General features: G+C 43.0%; 1 protein-coding gene across 1 annotated transcript in view; it reads right to left on the bottom strand.

Annotated features, from left to right (window-relative positions):
• Positions 1-3,776: 3,776 nt before the first annotated feature.
• Positions 3,777-20,354, bottom strand: part of LOC309566426 (NXPE family member 1-like) — a 55,645-nt gene continuing 39,067 nt past the window's right edge. The window contains exons 3-6 of the mRNA XM_082271568.1: positions 18,748-19,463; positions 15,385-15,446; positions 11,442-11,660; positions 3,777-4,388 (exon numbers count right to left, since the gene is read on the bottom strand). Of these exons, the coding sequence (XP_082127694.1) occupies positions 3,853-4,388; positions 11,442-11,660; positions 15,385-15,446; positions 18,748-19,463 (1,533 nt within the window). The 3' untranslated portion in view covers positions 3,777-3,852. The remainder of the gene's footprint in view (positions 4,389-11,441; positions 11,661-15,384; positions 15,447-18,747; positions 19,464-20,354) is intronic.

The following is a 20,354-nucleotide window of genomic DNA, read 5'->3' as shown; positions in this document are numbered from 1 at the left end:
AATCTATCCATGCTGATTTCCTACCCCTTTTTGCAATGAGACACGTGTTTTCCTCGTATGACTCATCCTATGGTGACACACACGTCCACACCGGACACTCCACTCCCCAATGCTATAATATCCCTTCTCCGTATCCCTCTCCTCATTACTTATGTCTGTACAAATAACCTCCTGGAATGTGAAGGGACTTCGGTCGCCTCTTAAACGTATGAAAGTCCTCCGTCACCTTTGTCGGCTAAAAACTGACATAGCCCTTCTTCAAGAGACGCACATCTCCTCCGCAGACTTCCACCGCTTGCGGAAGCTCTGGGTGGGAGAGGTCCTCGGTTCCTCAGCAGTAGGCCGTAAGGCGGGGGTCATAATACTCCTTCGTAAAAATCTTCCTTATCAAATTCTATCTACATCCACTGACCAGCACGGCAGGATGTGCTCCATACATATCCGCCTTCACTCCAGAGAATTTTTAGTAACTAATATCTATTCCCCTAACTCCCCCCCTAAATCCTTCTACAGCGACCTCACGTCTCACATACTACAACTCCCGCATCTTCCTCATCTTGTAGGTGGGGATTTTAATGCCTTAATGCACCCCTCTGATGACCGATCCCCCTCAACTCCACACACTCCCGCTCAAAAAGATGTGGCCCGCTCTCTGCTAAATACTGCCATTGAATCCATGCATCTTATTGATATATGGAGATTACACCACCCGGTGGACAGGGATTTCACCTTTTTTTCCCCTCCACACAATGTATTTACCAGGATTGATTACTTCTTTTGCACTGACGACATGGCCCGCACTCTCACTGACCCCCTTATCCATGAGATCGCAATCTCAGACCATGCCCCCATATGCGTTTCCTTAGACGTACCTGACTAGCCCACCCCCCCAAACATCTGGAGGTTCCCCGCATTTTTGGCTGACAACAAAGACTTCCATTCATATCTCACGACGGCTTGGGAAGAATATTCCGTGAATAACGCTTCCTCCGCCGACAACCCACATTTATACTCTCCTACGCGAGCTCCTATAAGAGACAGTCCCAGAGCAAATATCGGTCTGCAAGCAAACGATTGACTGAGGCCCAGAGACAGCTTCTTGTTCAGCCCACCCCATCCTCTAAACGGGAATGGGAGGAAGCCAAGCAGGCTTTCGACTCCTGGGCGACCACCATAGAACTAATCAAATACAACCGCTATGCAGCTCACCTCCACAAATTTGGAAACAAGGCCGGAAAGCTCCTGTCCCGCCTCTGTAGACCCCCCATAGCCCCACCAACATTACTGCTCTCCGTAATTCCCAAGGACAGACGGTAAAATCTCCGGAAAAAAATAGCGAAGTGATGCTGGATTTCTATTCCTCCCTGTATGCTAAAGACCCTATGGACCCCCAAGTGGCCCACTCTTTCCTTTCCAACAATTCCCTACCCCATTTAACTGAATCTCAACGCTTGGAGTTAAATGCTCCAATAACTTTAAATGAACTGAAATTCACCATTAGTCACTTAGCCTCCAACAAAGCCCCCGGCCCAGATGGGTTTACTGGGGAATTTTATAAGTCCTTCCAGGTGGAACTATTGCCCACGTTGCACACAGTATATACCCACATATGGGAAGGGGGTGAATACCTCCCGACAGGTAATCAAGCCCTGATAAAACTTCTAGCGAAGAAGGGGAAGGATCCTTTAGACCCAGGGGCCTACCGCCCGATTTCGCTCCTAAATCTAGATGTGAAGATCCTATCCAAATTGGTTGCCAACCGCTTGGCAAATATTATGCCCTCCCTTATTCACCCAGCACAGTCGGGTTTTGTTAAAGGTAGGACGGCCATGCTAAACATTCGCAAAGTTCTTTTGGTCTTGGAACAGGCGCGTCTCCGCCGGGGGGGGGGGGGGGATCTAGCCATCATCACATTGAACACCGAGAAGGCCTTCGACAACGTGGGCTTTCCCTGGTTGTCGATGGTCCTGGCCAAAATGGGATTCACCGGAGCCTTTGCCCATTTCATAGATGCTATGTACAAGGCTCCCTCGGCCAGATTGGTGGTGGCGGGCCTCCTCTCGGGGGAATTCCGTCTGCATAAAGGAACCCGACAGGGGTGCCCATTATCGCCTTTACTTTTCAATCTAGCACCGGAACCCTTATCCCGCTTCCTGGCCGACCACGCACCTCTACACGGAGTTAAAATTGGCACCCATGAACTTCGCATGGCGTTATTCGCCGATGACGTCCTCATCTTCACTTCTGATCCCTCCTCGGACATGCCCCTTATACAATCCACTTTTGAGAACTTTAAGAAATGTTCAGGTCTACGAATTAACTTTCAGAAGAGTGAAATACTATCCCTCTCAGACTCCCCTTCCTGTAAATGGTTTTCCAAGTCCATCTTTCAAATAGCTAAAACCTCCATCACCTACCTAGGTATAAAAATTGGTAAATCCCCCTCATCTCTATATTCCCTCAACTATCCCCCGCTGATCTCCAAGATAGTACAGGAACTGGGCACTTGGATGAACCTGCCTCTCTCTCTCCTTGGGAGGTGCCATCTCGTCAAAATGGTCAGCTTCGCTAAGTTATTGTATCCAATGCAGACCCTCCCCCTAATAAAGCAATGTTCTAGCCATGCAATATTGCCCTATGTGAGTTATTATTTTCACATGTACCGCCCCTGGTTTAATTGGAACCTCCTGTGGGTCTGCCACAAGAATCGATCCGATTGAGACTTATCGAGCGCCGGTTGTCCTGGGTAACTCCTGTGGATATCGTTCCTTAAGCCTGAGATAGGCTGATGTTACGGGCTCTTGTATGACCAGATTTCTGGTGAGTGTCTCTTATTAGGGGGAGCACGTTGGTGCGGTGGAGGGTCCAGTGCATAATATCTACTCACGGCTCCTGGGCACATTGCATGAATATATGAACTTATGGACTTTATCCCAGTGGACTGCACTTTATTTATTTATTTATGAATTTTAGCGCTGCTAGTGTGTTTTAGTACTTCTTGCTTGACTGTTACTATATATGCACCTCTATTTTATGTTGTTTTATTTATAGCAGCAGCTTTTAGATATATTACTTGCATTTAGCATTTTATATATCATTCTACATTTTAAGGTACTCTGTAATAGCGCCGGTTGAGCAAGTGTCTGTAGTCCCTAGTTGTGCCCGGTTTACTTGCTCCTCTTGGATTGTCAATTTATATGTTTGTATATATATCTTTCAAATATCCTATTTTGATAATTTTGTGGCAAGTGTTGCCTTGTGCCGTTGCTCTAACATGGTATATTTTAAGACTAATATCAATAAAATATTTAATATTTTAATTAAAGGTAATTTTGATGTGGAATTCTTTGCACTGCAATAGTCCTGTTTCTTTTGCTTTCTCCTTTCCTTTGTAATTAATTATTCAGGGATGAGGTGCTTACTGTTACAAAGCTTACTGTTACTGTTACAATATCCCTTTATTGAGAACTGTCTTGCACAAAAGTTCATCTCATTTAAAGAACTTTTTGAAATAAAAAATGGTTAACAGCATCAGATACAGCCAACATTTTCTTGTGATTTTATTACCATTGACTGCTCAAGCTCTGAACAAAGGGGAGGCTTTTTCCCCCATTAACACCTTGGCTGTGTCTGATGCTCAAAACCATTAAAAATTCCAAAAATTATTTTAGGTGATTTGAATATTTGTACCAAGCACTCCTCTGCACATATACAAGATTCTACTATCTGGTGAGTGCCTTGGTTTTTAACTTCAGATATGATGCTATTATATGAAATGAATAAATATAAATTAAAATCACACATAAATGTTATAATTTTTCCAAAGATAAATAAAGAATGACAATGATTTTTTTAACAGATAAAAGACAAGAACATGTTGATCTGATTCTGAATTATGGTCTCTGAAGGGTGAGCGATATAAGATCCAAAAGCTACAGTCATGTCCCAAGCATCGATCAATCCAACATTAAGACCCAAGAACACGTCCTTCATTAAGAGGCAGTGAGTGTAGCCATGAAAGTCACTGAATCGTTCCACATCCAAATTTAGCTCTCGGGTATTCTCTGTTTTTAGCACGACTTTAGTGTTTGGGCTTCTTTTAAAAAGGTTCTCTATTGCCTTACGTATATTCAGAAGTCTTTTGATGAAGAGGGTAATGGGGAAAGCTCTAAAATGATGTCCCAGCGTGATGGCAATGGCAGTGTTGGAGCCTCCGGCAAGTTGGTCTATTTGCCTGGCAATATATGACAAATCTCTCACGTTGTAAAAGGAATTAGTCACAAATGGATGCCCATGCCTCTTCCACTTGACATACAAATTGTTTTCTAGGTCCAAAGCTAAGTGAGTCCTGTGATTGCCCACTTCATGCGTGTCAAAAAACTTCAATGCTGAGGAAAAGAGTGTATATTATATTATACATGAATGTCTGGTATATTTATATAATTAATACAGTAGTCAAATAATATACAGTGTATAAATAAGATAAACTAAAAATATATGTAGCACCATCCTAGGTAGGAGTTAGGTGGATAAAAGCTTAGCAGCTCCATCTGCTTATCAGGTGAGCCTGATTGTTAGTTTTGCTTGTTGCATATGTCCATGTGTGATTCAACTGGTCTGAGGGAGTGTCCCTGCTGCATCCAATAGTGGAGCCTGTTGGACAGTGGAGGAAACCCAGCCAGTGACACACAGGCTTTTATGACTATCCCAATGGGTTGGCACAACAGTGGTTCATCCTGGAATATGTTATAAAAGCCACGGGCACATGTGACAGAGTGTCTTTGGGCAGGAAGCCAGGTTCCAGGAGGAGGGTGATGGCTGTCTCTCCTCCTGTTGCTGAGGAAGGTGGTCACAGGCGGTCGGCCTTGTGGACCAGAAGTGTGGCGATGAGCCAGGAGGTCCAGTGGATGCTGACAAGGGAGTTGGAGGCAGAGCGACCCAGGGAAAAACAGTGTCTGTGAGTACCGGGAAGCTTGCCAAGGGTCTGCCCAGGAAGGGGACCACTCCAGTAGAGTGTCAGCGGACAGGAGTTCAACACACAGTAAGGGAGAAAGGGGGTGCAAAGTTTGACCCTAAAGAGTAACCTAAACAAAAGTTCACATTCTTTTCTTCACTTCAGAGTCAAGGTGAAGCAGCAGCCTTTCCGCACACACTGCAGCTAGTTGTCCTCAGGATTGTGCATAGTTCAAGTTGGAGTATCCCACTCATTCCTTCTCCCATCCCAGTTCTAAAATAAAACACAAAAACCAACATCGCCTGGACTGTATATTGACTGAGCCAAGGACTTAAAATTTGTCTGCTATCAGTTGCTACGGGTAACCCAGAGGAATCCAGAAAGTGCAATTCTCAGCAGCTCCCTAGGGGGCAGTGCTACATATATATTTATATAATATCTACCATCTTAAAAAAACAAAGCTTTGGCAGAGGGAGAGATTGATAGGGGTTCCTGAAAAGCTAGAGAATGGCTATACATGTTCCCTGAAACTTATAAAGAATATTGTAGACACTCATTAGAAATCTCTAAGTCGCCCATCTATGCAACAAACTGCGGATCCTGTAACAGATTTATGTAACACACAGTTGCAAGGGGCAGTTGCAATATATTGTAGAATTGACTCTTGCAGGTGCACCACAGGAACAGGGACGATGTTTTTCTTACCTCCACTTTATTTTATTTTTTTTATCACTGATGTAATCCTATTCACAGCCAAAGTGTGGCATGTAAGAACTACCTAACTTTGTTGCCCACATTAGAAAAAGCAAGAAAACTGTGACAAGCCTTTTGTCAATTTGGAATAGGACCTTCTAATACATCCTTAAGGCCAGAAAAGTGTTAGCATTATTCAATTGGGGTGCCTACTCTCGTGACCCTTCTCTAAGATGGGCATTCTCTTCACTTTGGAGATATTTTCTCTTCCTCTTGTTGAATCTCCAGGATAGGAAGTGAAGAAAAATCCCACAGTGAGACAAATGCAGAAAAATTAACCAGATAAGGAGTTATAAACCCTCAATACACTGTCTAAGACTAAAAGGCTGTACACATGGGCCAAATATCAGGCAGTATTAGCTAGTTCAATAAAAACTGACTGACATTTGGTCCGTGTGTACTGCAGCCGGTCCAAAAGAAGCCGGCTTCCGTCGAAAGGGACATGACCAAAAAAGGTCTGCCAATCAGCATCTGATCAGTGCTTTCAGCCAATGGCTGAAAGTGCTAACCAATCTGTTCTGGTTAGGGGGCAGAGCAAATGAATGTTACCAGCACACCAAAGATCTCCGGAATGGGTTCTAAGCTTTAATCAGCAATCACATCATTACAGTAGATTGCAACGTTTCAGAGCCATGCCGGACCCCTTCATCAGTCATGTGACGATTGTCAGAACGCAATAGCTCAGTGGGCGAAATCACTGTACTAACATCAGATTGTTAGTACAGGATCTCCTCCCGAGCTCTTCAGTTTTTTTTCGTACAGCCTTCAAACTCACTCATCCATGTCTTTTTGGACCTTGCTTTGTGCACTGGTCCAAATCATTTGGTGGAGGGGGGATTATGGTGTGGGGATGTTCTTCAGGGTTTGGGCTTGGCCCCTTAGTTCCAGTGAGGGGAACTCTTAGGGCATCAGCATACCAAGACATTTTTGACAATTTCATGCTCCCAACTTAGTGGGAACAGTTTGGGGGTGGCCCCTTCCAATTCCAACATGACTGCACACCGGTGCACAAAGCAAGGTCCATAAAGACATGAAAGAGATAGTTTGGGATGGAGGAACTTGATTGGCCTGCACAGAGTCCTGACCTCATCCAGATAGAACACCTTTGGGATGAATTCGAGCGGAGACTATGAGCCAGGCCTTCTCTCCAACATCAGTGCTTGACCTCACAAATGCGCTTCTGGAAGAATGGTCAAACATTCCCATAGACACACTCCTAAACCTCGTGGACAGCCTTCCCAGAAGAGTTGAAGCTGTTATAGCTGCAAAGGGTGGGCCAACTAAATATTGAACCCAACGGACGACTAGGATGCCATTAAAGTTGATGTGCGCACTATTGTATATTTTGTTGGTGCCTCAAACCAAAATGGGTGGGACTTTAGTGGCAAGTAAGTTTTATACAAGGTACAGTATATGAAGTAAAAATATTTGTATTTATTGGAAAAGAAAATGATTTACATAAATCATAAAAAATATATGCATTCATTGTGCTGGGTTATAGACCCACAGTGAATGAGTGAGAGAGGTTGAAAGTATAGTGACATGTGTCATATGGTGACATATTCTTGGAATGTTTGTCTCTGTTCCTCCATGCTTATGGCCTTGGAAGTTTTGGTCAAAGATAATTCCTGGTGCGTATCCGACACATTTTGGCTTTTTACAAGCCTTTGTCAAGGATTATAGATTATTGTCACCATTTCTGTAACAATAAATATATCACGGATTTAGCCGTTGGTACATAATGAATATATATACATACATTTTTTTTTCTGTTCCATGTATAGTTCATTTGCCCTTCACTTAGAACCTTTATGGGTGCGTCCTGTAATGGTACATAGCTGGGTGTTTAAATTGTTTAATTATTGTTTGTAAATTTTAAATAGATATTAATAATAATAATAATAATTATTATTATTGAGGCACCAAACAAATATACGATTCTATTTAGGGACGAAGGCAAACACATACTTTTCCAGCTCTATAGAGATCAAAACATACCCGATGTGCGCACTATTAGAAAAAAGTTTACACTTTAAGTTAAAAGAGCACCTGTTACGAGGTCCAATTCAAAAGCAAACCTCTGCTGTGGCCATGCAGGGCAAAGCAGCAGGGCTGCTTAACCACTTAAGCCCCGGAAGATTTTATCCCCTTCCTGATCAGGGCCTATTTTGCGATTCGGCACTGCGTTGCTTTAACTGACAATTGTGCGGTCGTGCAATGCTGTACCTAAACTAATTTGACGTCCTTTTTTCCCACAAACAGAGCTTTCTTTTGGTGGTATTTGATCACCTGTGAGATTTTTTGATCATGCGCTATAAACAAAAAAAAGCGTAAATTTTACAAAAATAACAATATTTTTCACATTTTTTTTATATGAAATTCCCCCCCAAAAAATATAAAAATCAATTTTTTTTTAACATTTTAGGCCAATTTGTTTTCTGCTACATATGTTTGGTAAAAAAAAATCGCAAAAAGCGTATTTTGATTGGTTTGCGCAAAAGTTATTGCGTTTACTAACTAAGGGAAAGATTTTTATAATTTTTGTTGTTTTTTTTTTTAACGAGTAATGGAGGCGATCTGCGATTTTTTTTGCGGGACTGCGACATTGCGGCGGACAGATCGGACCCTTGACTGACATTTTTGACACTTTTGGGGGTACCAGTGACAATTTTACAGTAATCAGTGCTATACATATGCACTGTTACTGTAAAAATTACAACACTGGGAGGGAAGGGGTTAACTTTATTGGAGAAGGAGGGGTTAAGTGTGTCCCTAGGGGCGTGTTTCTAACTGTGATTGGCTGTGGCTACTGGTGTAAGAACAGAGTTCAATGATCCTACATAGTAGAACCGTATGATCTCCATTCTTACACAGGGGAGAATGACAGGCGGCTGTGTTTACATTAGCCGCCTGCCTTTCTCCCGCTCTAACGGACGATCGCAAGTGCCCGGCGGACATCGGGTCCGCCGGGCACACGCGCAGGGGGGTCCGTGAGCGCGCGGGAGCGCGCCTCCAGCGGCACGTGCTCACTCCCTAGAGCCTCACAGGCTAGCGGCGTAGACCTACGTCGCTATGCCTGTGAGGGGCTGACTGCTCACGTAAATAGTCGTGCGGCGGTTGGCAAGAGGTTAAAGGAGAAGTACAGCCAAGGATTGCTTGGCTGTACTACTCCTGTGGATCACAAGAGTGCAGATCGTTCTGCACTCCTTTGACCAGTTTTTAGATGACAACAGGCTGAAGCTCCCTTTTGGCTGACGTCACAGAGCCAGTCCAGGCTCAGGCAAAATCGCAACAATGAAGTCGGGATCTGCCTACATGCCTAGACCTGAACCCGGCTCGGCCTCTCTGCGAGCCTCTAAGAGCCTGAGCTGGCCGCTCCCACCCCTTCCACAGTCCAGCACTCCAGTGATCGAGGGGGGGCAGAGAAGACACCGGTGACTGACAGTCACCAACTCTATGCTCAGGGAGTCCTGAAAACCGAGCGATCAGCGGTGTTTGGTCGCTCGGTTCTCAGTGTTAGTGCCAGCAGGGGACAGATGCAGCATTGGCCCAATGCTGCATCCAGCTAGGTAAGTATGGTTCTGTGAAAAAAAAAAAAAGGTCCATACTCCTCTTTTAAACTACTCCCTACACATACAGCACCTTTCCTTCACTCCCCAACTGATCTGTTCAGCAGCTTACAGCAAACAAAATATCCTTTATGTCTATGCATAGTGGAGCATGTCACCAAGCATGGGAGCTGTCAAATGGGGACAGAGCTTATAGCCCTGTGTAAGCTACAACTTGATCAGCTCACACCTTACGGAGGATAGATTCTTCTTCCTATAGCTGAACAATGTAGAGTAAAGGCCCGTACACACGTACCGATTTTTGGCCGTAAATATTCGGCCAACGTCCGATCGGCCGATTGTCGGCTTGTTAGTATGATGCTTCTGACAACCGACTGCGACTTTTCGGCCGAACAAAATCTGGTGTGCATGCTATAAAATTTTTGTAGGCCAACAAAGAACGGCAGATTGTTCCTCAGTCAGTACAGATTTCGGCCGACAAAAAGCAGAAGAGCAAGACTGGGCATGCTCAGAGAAGAAAAAACACACGGAAAGTAAACCATCACATGACATCACTTCCGCATCGTTGAGAGCTTGGACTTCTTCTGACTAAGATCCCAACCCACGTGTGTGAGCCTGCCAGGAAGCGGTCACCTGTACCTCTATGCTGTAGCAAACATACATGCCCCTTGTATATTTGTGGTTGCAGGGCAGGAAATGCCCCAGCCGCAGATGATTGGCCCGTACAGGTGACAGCTTCCTGGGCAGGCTTGCACATTTGTGTGTCTGCACACATGAACACATCCAAGCTAATAACTATTCACTGATTGGTTGCCTTTTGCTACAGGTTGGTGTAACCACTTCAATACCGTGCCATAGTTGAAAAATAGCTACAGCGCGGCTCTGTTGTTCTGAGAGGGCATACATGGATATCCTCCCAGAACACACCTCCTGTGCCCCCTTTGGGGCATGCTTTAGGAGTGCTCTGTGATTGATGTGTCCTTCAGACACAGCTGATCACAGACCCAGGTAAAGAGCCAATCACAGCAACCCTTTACCATGTGATCCGTCTTGTTCAATCACAGCTAATCACATGTAAACACACTTGTTGGCATTCCTTTCCTCAAACTCTTTCACAGCATGAGGAAAGGAGAGATGGTAACCAGAAAGTCTGACAGGGCATATTTAGTCCCCGTTCACATTAGGTCGCTCCGACTTCGGGGGCGACCTGTGAAGTTGCGTGCACTGCGACTTCGGCGCGACTTGCACGGACTTTATATAATGAATGTCTATGCAAGTCGCCTCCAGGTCGCCCCGAAGTATCACAGGACCCTTTTTCTAAGTCGGAGCGACTTGTGTCGCTCCTATTAGAACCGGTCCTGTACTACTCAATGGACCCGACGGTGTGCGACTTGCCAGGCTGACCAAGTCACCTGGCAAGTTGTAATAGTGTGGACTGGCTCTTACACTGATAATCAGGGCACTAATCATCAGTTCTCTGACTATCAGTGCAGCCCCATCATTGCAGCCTAACCTAAGTGTCCATCAGTGCCAACTATCAGTGCCACCACGTCAGTGCCCCCTCATCAGTGCTCATCATCGTACATCAGTGCAGCTTATTAGTGCCCATCAGTGCTGCCTCATCAGTGTTCATCAGTGCTACCTCATCAGTGTATATCAGTGCAGTCTCACCAGTGCCCATCAGTGCAGCCTCATCAGTGCCCATCAGTGCAGCTTTATCAATGCACATCAGTGAAGAAGAAAAATTACTTATTTGCATAATGTTATAACAGAAACTAAGAAAAACTTTTTTTTTTCAGAATTTTCAGTCTTTTTTCGTTTCTTTAGCAAAGAATAAAAAAAACCTATTGGTGATTAAATACCACCAAAAGAAAGCTCTATCTGTCTTCAAAAACATATACAAATGTCATATGGGTACAGTATTGCACGACTGCATCATTCAAAGTGCAACAGCATTGAAAGCTGAAAATTTCCCTGAGCTTTAAAGGGGAGAAAGTGCCAAGTATTGAAGTGGTTAAGGAATACATGAGTGACAGTGAGAACTTTTAGGAACCACTCATCTTTTTAGTCCGGCTACACTAATTGTAAGAAAGCTGATTTTCAATTGGACATTATAAGTCAGTGCATATTATTCTTTTTATCAATATTTTAGTTTCATTTCTTACTTTTCATGACTTTTGGCATGTACTCAATCCATTGACGCAATGTTGAATCTCCCATAAAATAGATCATTTTATCAGACAAGCATTTGTTGATGGCAGAAGAGGCTTCAGGCAGATACCGCTTGCAGTTGGCAGGGTACCATTTATTTTCCAAAAAATAACCATTAGGCAATAAAGGAGCTTCTCCGGTTTTACATTTGGACTCTGTTTTTGTAGAAATTTCTGCAAAAATGAAAAAAACACAAATATTAAGTGGGCTGTCATTGTTTGAACTTTCATTAGCCGTTGTGTAAGTATCAGCAACCATTACATACAGTATCTCACAAAAGTGAGTACACCCCTCACATTTTTGTAAATATTTTATTATACCTTTTCATGTGACAACACTGAAGAAATTACACTTTGCTACAATGTAAAGTAGTGAGTGTACAGCTTGTATAACAGTGTAAATTTGCTGTCCCCTCAAAATAACTCAATACACAGCAATTAATGTCTAAACCACTGGCAACAAAAGTGAGTACACCCCTAAGTGAACACGTCCAAATTGGGCCCAAAGTGTCAATATTTTGTGTGGCCACCATTATTTTCCAGCACTGTCTTAACCCTATTGGGCATTAAGTTCACCAGAGCTTCACAGGTTGCCACTGGAGTCCTCTTCCACTCCTCCATGACGACATCACGGAGCTGGTGGATGTTAGAGACTTTGTGCTCCTTCACCTTATGTTTGAGGATACCCCACAGATGCTCAAAAGGGTTTAGGTCTGGAGACATGCTTGGCCAGTCCATCACCTTTACCCTCAGCTTATTTAGCAAGGAAGTAGTTGTCATGGAAGTGTGTTTGGGGTCGTTATGTTGGAATACTGCCCTGCGGCCCAGTCTCTGAAGGGAGGGGATCATGCTCTGCTTCAGTATGTCACAGCACATGTTGGCATTCATGGTTCCCTCAATAAATTGTAGCTCCCCAGTGCCGGCAGCACTCATGCAGCCCCAGACTATGACACTCCCACCATCATGCTTGACTGTAGGCAAGACACACTTGACTTTGTACTCCTCACCTAGTTGCCACACACGCTTGACACCATCTGAACCAACTAAGTTTATCTTGGTCTCATCAGACCACCGGACATGGTTCCAGTAATCCATGTCCTTAGTCTGCTTGTGTTCAGCAAACTGTTTGCCAGCTTTCTTGTGCATCATCTTTAGAAGAGGCTTTCTCCTGGGATGACAGCCATGCAGACCACTTTGATGCAGTGTGCGACGTATGGTCTGAGCATTGACAGGCTGACCCCCACCCCCACCCCTTCAACCTCTGCAGCAATGCTGGCAGCACTCATACGTCTATTTCCCAAAGACAACCTCTGGATATGACTCTGAGCATGTGTACTCAACTTCCTTGGTCGACCATAGTGAGGCCTGTGGAACCTGTCCTGTTAAACCGCTGTATGGTCTTGGCCATTGTGCTGCAGCTCTGCAGCTCTGTTTCAGGGTCTTGGCAATCTTCTTACAGCCTTGGCCATCTTTATGTAGAGCAACAATTCTTTTTTCAGATCCTCAGAGAGTTCTTTGCCATGATGTGCCATGTTGAACTTCCAATGACCAGTATGAGAGAGTGAGAGCGATAACACCAAATTCAACACACCTGCTCCCCATTCACACCTGATAACTTGTAACACTAACGAGTCACATGACACCAGGGAGGGAAAATGGCTAATTGGGCCCAATTTGAACATTGTCACTTAGGGGTGTACTCACTTTTGTTGACAGCGGTTTAGACATTAATGGCTATAAGTTGAGTTATTTTGAGGAAACAGCAAATTTACACTGTTATACAAGCTGTACACTCACTACTTTACATTGTAGCAAAGTGTCATTTCTTCAGTGTTGTCACATGAAAAAATATAATAAAATATTTACAAAAATGTGAGGGGTGCACTCACTTTTGTGAGATACTGTATATGGGTATTCTCATGCAGGTACTTGCTCAACCATACAAGGTGCGAAGGGTGGATGAATTGATAAATAATAACTTTCATTGTACGTGTAATTTATATACTGTACCAAGTTTATACTTGACATATATATATATATATATATATATATATATATATATATATATATATATATTTTAATTTGCTCAGTTACCACTGTTAATTTTTTCATTTTTTAGCCAGACTACCTATGTCACTATGTAACTATGAGTCAAGAGGAAGCTAAAATTGGAACCACATTCAACAATGAAGATTAGCCTGTAATGGAAGGCATTTAGCTATGTATTTGGAATGTGTAGAATGGAACTTGTATGCAATGTAGTTGGTCACTTGAGCTACACAACAATTAAAAGTTGTTTTTAACAACCTACACTATATTGTCAAAAGTATTGGGATGCCTGCCTTTACATGCACATTAACTTTAATGGCTTCCCAGTCTTCGTCTGTAGGGTTCAATATTGAGTTGTCCCACCCTTTGCAGCTATAACAGCTTCAACTCTTCTAGGAAGGCTGTCTATAAGGTTTAAGAGTGTGTCTATGGGAATGTCTGACCATTCTTCATGAAGCACATTTGTGAGGTCAGGCACTGATGTGGATGAGAAGGTCTGGCTCGCAATCTCAACTCAAATTCATCCCAAAGGTGTTCTATCATGTTGAGGTCAGGACTCTGTGCAGACCAGTCAAGTTCCTCCACCCCAAACTCACTCATCTATGTCTTTATGGACCATGGTTTGTGCACTGGTCCAAATAATTTGGTGGAGGGGGGATTATGGTGTGGGGTTGTTTTTCAGGTGTTAGGCTTGGCCCCTTAGATCTGGTATAGGGATATCTTAAGGCATCAGCATAGCAAGACATTTTGGATAATTTCATGCTCCCAACTTTGTGGTCCTGATCCAGGGAGGGCCTGCGTTGTACCAAATACCTTCCTCTTCTTAAAGGATAAATCCACCCCAACACTAAAATCCCTGCATCTGTAGATCTCCACAATCTAACACTAACCTATCTAGCCCTCTAAAGAAGAAATCAGTATACTCACCTTTTTTTAAGCCGATCTGACCCGATCCCGCACTGAGCTGTCAGCAGCAGTTCCGCTGAGTAGATGGGTGCAGGGGACACAGCTGACAATGGAAGCCACATAGTAAGTCTTTGTGTGACGTCACTTCCCATTCATTTCACAGCCGTTGTCGGCAGTGTCCATCTTCAGAGCTTCTGACCTTGGAGAACGGGTCAGGACAGCTTCAAGAAAGGTAAGTACAGTATACTGATTTCTTCTTTACAGGGCTAGATAGGTTAATGTTAGATCATGGAGATCTATAGATGCAGTGATTTTAGTTTTAGAATGGACTTATCCTTCACTGTGCTTCTAGGCATTGCATTTTTTTTTTTTTTTTTATCCATTTCCTAACTAGTGCCTGTCAACATCTTTATCCCAGAGATCTCAATGACAGTGCCTTGCCCGTATAAATGATTGTTTGCTTTAGTTGCACTACCAGTGACTGAAATGCTCCAGGTAAGCTCTTTTCATGATGAGCTAATCAAAATGATTACAGCTGATCACAGTTAAAAGTCAAATGGCTTTGTGTGGCATTGAAAAGGTGATTAGCTACACCTGGTTGAATTTACAAGTCGTTTTTAGGAGGACAGTGATCCTTTTCCAACTCAGTGATTATTTTTGATTTCACTGAGTAAATACAGCTGGATAAAACAAAAATAGTGCCTGTCTTCATTTCCAGGTGCAAATCAAGAAAATGTGATTATTTTAAGGGGGGTGATTCTTTTCTATACCCACTGTGTGTATATGTATATATATACTGTAGGTATTAAATGCATTTACAACCATTACTACAGTTATGTACTGTATTCATGACTACATATCAATAAAATCTAACAGTCATTGCTAATGAGGGATGTGACTTTATGGCATTTTAAAACCTAAGAGGAAAAAAATAAAAACTTACTGCTGCAATTCTGAACAACAGCAATGCCAATTTTCTTTGGAATTTCCACACCTGTATTGGATCTGTCAGTTAATGTAGAAAAAATGAAGACAAATTTAGCTATGAAATCATAATGTGTGTTTTGATAAAGTCATGTCATATATTGGTTAAGGTATTCTAGGGGAAATTGTGCATCTAATTTTCTTTGAAGGCCCTGAGGAACCAGGGCAGTGGAAACAATTGGGGACACTGGCTCTGTTAACACTGGTACTGATATAACGGTGATCAAGTCACTGGATCAGGAAGCTGGTATGGAGTATGCCTCTGATCAGGATGCTGGTATTGGGTATTGCAGTGTTCAAGATGCTGGTATGAAGTAGGGAAGTGATCAGAATGCTGGTAAGGCATTTGGCAGTGATCAGGATGCTCATATGGGGTATGGCAGTGATCAGGATGATGGTAAGGGGTATGGCAGTGATCAGGGCGCTGGTATGGCATATGGCGGTGATCAGGTCACTGATATGGCGTATGATGGTGATCAGGACACTGATATGGCATATGACGGGGATCAGGACACTGGTATTGAGTATGGTGGTGATCAGGATGCTGGTAAAGTTTATAATGGTGATCAGGATGCTGGTATGGGGTATGGTGGTGATGATCAGGATGCTGGTATGGATTTGGCGGTGATGAGGACGTTGGTATAGCATATGGCGGCGATCAGGACGCTGGTATGGCATATGGCTGTGATCAGGACGCTGGTATAGCATACGGCGGTGATCAGGACGCTGGTATGAGGAATGGCGGTAATCAAGAGGCTGGTATGGTGTAAGACGGTGATCAGGACACTGGTATGGAGTATAGCAGTGATCAGGACACAGGTATGGGGGTGTTCAGGACATTGGTATGAGGTATGGCAATGATCAAGAAACTACTATGGTGTATGGTGATGATCAGGATACTGGTAGGGCGTATAGCGGTGATCAGGACACTGGTATGGTGGTGATCAGGATGCTAGTGTGGGTAATGTCAGTGATCAGGGCACTGGTATGGGGTATGGCGATGATCAGGATGGTGATATGGGGTATGACGGTGATCAGGGTGCTGGAATGGCATATGATAGTGATCAGAACGCTGGTATGGCATATGCCAGTAATCAGGGTGCTGGTATTGCGGTGATCAGGATGCTGGTATGGCATATGGCGGTGATCAGGACGCTGGTATGGCGGTGATCAAGATGCTGGTATGACGTGGTGGTGATCAGGACACTGGTATGGTATATGGCGGTGATCAGGGCACTGGTATTGCATATAGCAATAATCAGGAAGATTCCTGTCCAGCCGTTTATGTACATGGTCTGGATGGGAAGCAGTTAACCACTTTACCACCGGAGGATTTTGCTGTCTTCCGTCCAGGCCACTTTTTGCGATTCGGCGCTGTGCGACTTCAACTGACAATTGCGCGGTCGTGCGACGCCGTACCCAAACGAAATTTACGTCCTTTTTTTCCCACAAACAGAGCTTTCTTTTGGTGGTATTTGATCACCTGTGCGATTTTTACTTTTTGCGCTATAAACAAAAAAAGAGCGTTTATTTTGAAAAAATAACAATATTTTTAACATTTTTTTATATGAAATTCCCCCCAAAAAAGATGTAAAAACCAATTTTTTTAAAAAATTTTTGGCCAATTTGTTTTCTGCTACCTATGTTTGGTAACAAAAAATCGCAATAAGCGTATTTTGATTGGTTTGCGCAAAAGTTATTGCGTTTACTAACAAAGGGAAAGATTTCTGTCATTTTTGGTGTTTTTTTTTTTTAACGCGTAATGGCGGCGATCTGCAATTTTTTTTGCGGGACTGCGACATTGCGGCGGACAGATCGGACCCTTCACTGACATTTTTGACACTTTTGGGGGTACCAGTGACATTTCTACAGTAATCAGTGCTATATATATGCACTGTTACTGTAAAAATGACACTGGCAGGGAAGGGGTTAATTTTATTGGAGAGGGAGGGGTTAATGTATGCCTGGTGCTTACTGACGTGTAGGGGGGGAGGTGACTGAGTGAGTCATGGACAGATCGGATGTCCAGCTATGCTGAACAGTCCGATCTGTCAGTCCCTGTCACTATGGAGATCCGCCCGCTGTGTTTACACACAGCGGGCGGATCTCCAGACTCGATCCCTGACGATCGGGTAAGAGCAGCGGCGATCGCCGCTGCTCCTCCCCTGGCCCGACTCCCGCTGTGAATGAAAACAGCGGGAGCGAGCCTCCGGCGGCGCGCAAGCGCCGCCCAGAAGGGGGAGTGTCTGACGACGTAGTACTACGTCGTCAGACGATAACGAGCCACTCTGCCGCAGTAATATTACTGTGAGCAGAGGTAAAGTGGTTAAACTCCCTTCCCACTCCAGAGTGTAACTCGTTACTTTTTCTGTGGTTTGTTTACTTTGACATGTTCTTGTCTGGCTCAGACCCCAACACCATTCTCACCTAGGTAAGAATGGAGTGCACTGGCTCCCATACCCTTCTGGGATTATCCCATGGCATATCCCAGGAGGCTGCAGGATCAGGGACACATAGTGGGCAACAGGTGGAGCTGGACTGCATCATCAGGGACCAGTCACCTGAACGTGGAAGAGGCAGCTGGATTCTGATGACAGAGGAGGCTCAAGATGGCATCAGAGGATCTGGGCTACAGAGGATCTGTAGCGTCTAATAAAAGAATCACAGCAAGAAACTCTGGATCCACTGGGCAGGTAAGTATCAATAACAATCGAGGACAATCCTACAAACGGTTAAGGGGAGCGTTTAAAAAAAAAAAAAAAAAAAACAGAAGGGCGAGGGAAGTTACTTAAGTAAGTTATAAGAAAACGTTGTAAAATCATTGCAAAATAGCAAATTGTGCAAGGACACAACTAACTATAGGAAATTCACATTTAAATCAATTTGACTGAGTGCTAACTTATGCAACGAGTTTTTTGAAGTGATATGAAGAATGGAGGCTGCACTCTGAAAGCAATCCTACCATAAAACTTTATTGAACTGTGAATTCAAAGCCTAACTTGCACAGACTTCTCCCTTCCCTTTGACATTTTTCATGCACATACAGTATAACTTAATTATAGAGTATGGTACTATTGAGCTCTTTGTGAGCATGTTATGTTTTCAACCTAAAGTTCAATAATGTTTAATGGTGGGATTGATGGGGAGTAGTGGCTTCTGTTCTAAAAATTATGATTGCAGTGTAGGGGTTCAGATGAGCCCGAGGGGAGGAGGAACTTACTGTGATTCTTGAGAGGACTTTCCTTTATTAAAAGTAATGTAGATTTTGTTTTTAAAAAAGCATGTGCTATATTTTTAATTGTAACCCGTAAATCCAAATTACCTTTCAAACATTTGCTTCTCTTCCTTGTTGAGGTAGAAATAGGGCGTATTTTTACTCTTCAGGGATATAAAGGCATCACATGGAACACCTGGAGGCTTAATGCAAACAAAATACTCTCCATATTTGTTATCAGAATATTCACAAATTTCCTTTTGTTCTGAGCCCAAATTAAAGCTACATTCTGTTAACACAACTTTACTATTGTTGAGGAACTGTCCTGTGAACATAATATAGTTGTGTCCTGCATTCCTTAATTTCCATAAAACAGACACGCCTTCACTTGGATGTAGTAAAATAATAGATATAGATAAGCGTCCTTCCCAAAATAAAGTAAAATAGATATTATAGGTACCATTGTCAAAGTCCTCAATTCTTCCTGAAGCTCCAGCTCCAAGTTTTGATGAAAATATTCGGGCTCGTAAAAAGTCTCCTCCGTGGGTCTTTCTTTCCCCCAGATAATTGAACATTTCAACTGAAACAATTAATGTGTCTCCAACGCATAACTTGGACACATTACTTAAAATGGTGGCAATACTGTTTTTAGCACTGCTTGTTGTGTTGAAACTTACAAATGTTGATCTCACTAGTCTTTGCTTGATAGAACTCAACAGCTTTTGTACCTGTTGGTCAGTGTCGCTGGGTTTAGATGTTGAAGACTCTACATTTTCCTTAGAAAACCAAGAATTTTGGATTGATGGGAATGGGACTTTTAAAGGCTTTAAGAAAAAAAATATAGATGGTTATTTCAAGAGGAAATTCAAATACTTTCCTAAAGTGAATGGCAAGCAAAATTGTTATTTTTTCTGATTTAGATATATTGTGGAAGCATCAGAACCCCAGTTGGAATTTACTGTTATCCAGGGGTCAATTGGAAAATTTTCTGTTCAATTCCTGTCCCACTGATAGCAGTTTTAATTTCTCTTTGTGTTGCAGGTTTTTCCTCACTGTCTGGTGAAACCATTGTCACCGTATAGCAGGTACAGGAAGATATCTCTAGACAGGGTTTCTAATCTTTCCCACTATATCCAAAACAGCATAAAATGTTGGTTGAACATACAGTACACGTGTGTATGTGTTTAGGCTAAATTAGCTAAACCACCAGCAAAGCTGAAAAGCAGACACATGGAAGCAGTACGTTAGTTTGGAAAAACAACAGTTATAATAATAAAAAATTAAAATAAAAAATAAACTAAATTCAGAAAATAATATATATATATATATATATATATATATATATATATATATATATATATATATATAAATTCAGAATACCAGAACCAATCCTAAAACCTAACCCCCCTCCCCAGGTCATTTCCTCCATTTAAACCCATAAAGCCCAATTCCAGTTTGGGTGAAAACCAGTCAAGTGGATCTCCTACAACTCTTTAACCCCTTTTCCCTGGCTTTACACAAACTGTATATACAGTATATGGCAGCATGGACTGGGTCTTATGCTGTGCTGCTATATTTATGGGTACCTTTGCTCGTGCTGAAAGCACACTCAGTCGCACACCCTTAGCACAGAGCCAGGGCTCTCACCAACAGCTTCTGGCCACAGACTAAATATCGGGAGCTGGAAGGACCAGCTCCAGATCACTGTGATAGGC

The sequence above is a fragment of the Pelophylax lessonae genome (assembly GCF_965119305.1).
Source record: "Pelophylax lessonae genome assembly, chromosome: 11".
NCBI lineage: Eukaryota > Metazoa > Chordata > Amphibia > Anura > Ranidae > Pelophylax > Pelophylax lessonae.
Note: the sequence above shows the minus strand (reverse complement) of the source record. Positions and strands in the feature narration are given on the sequence as shown.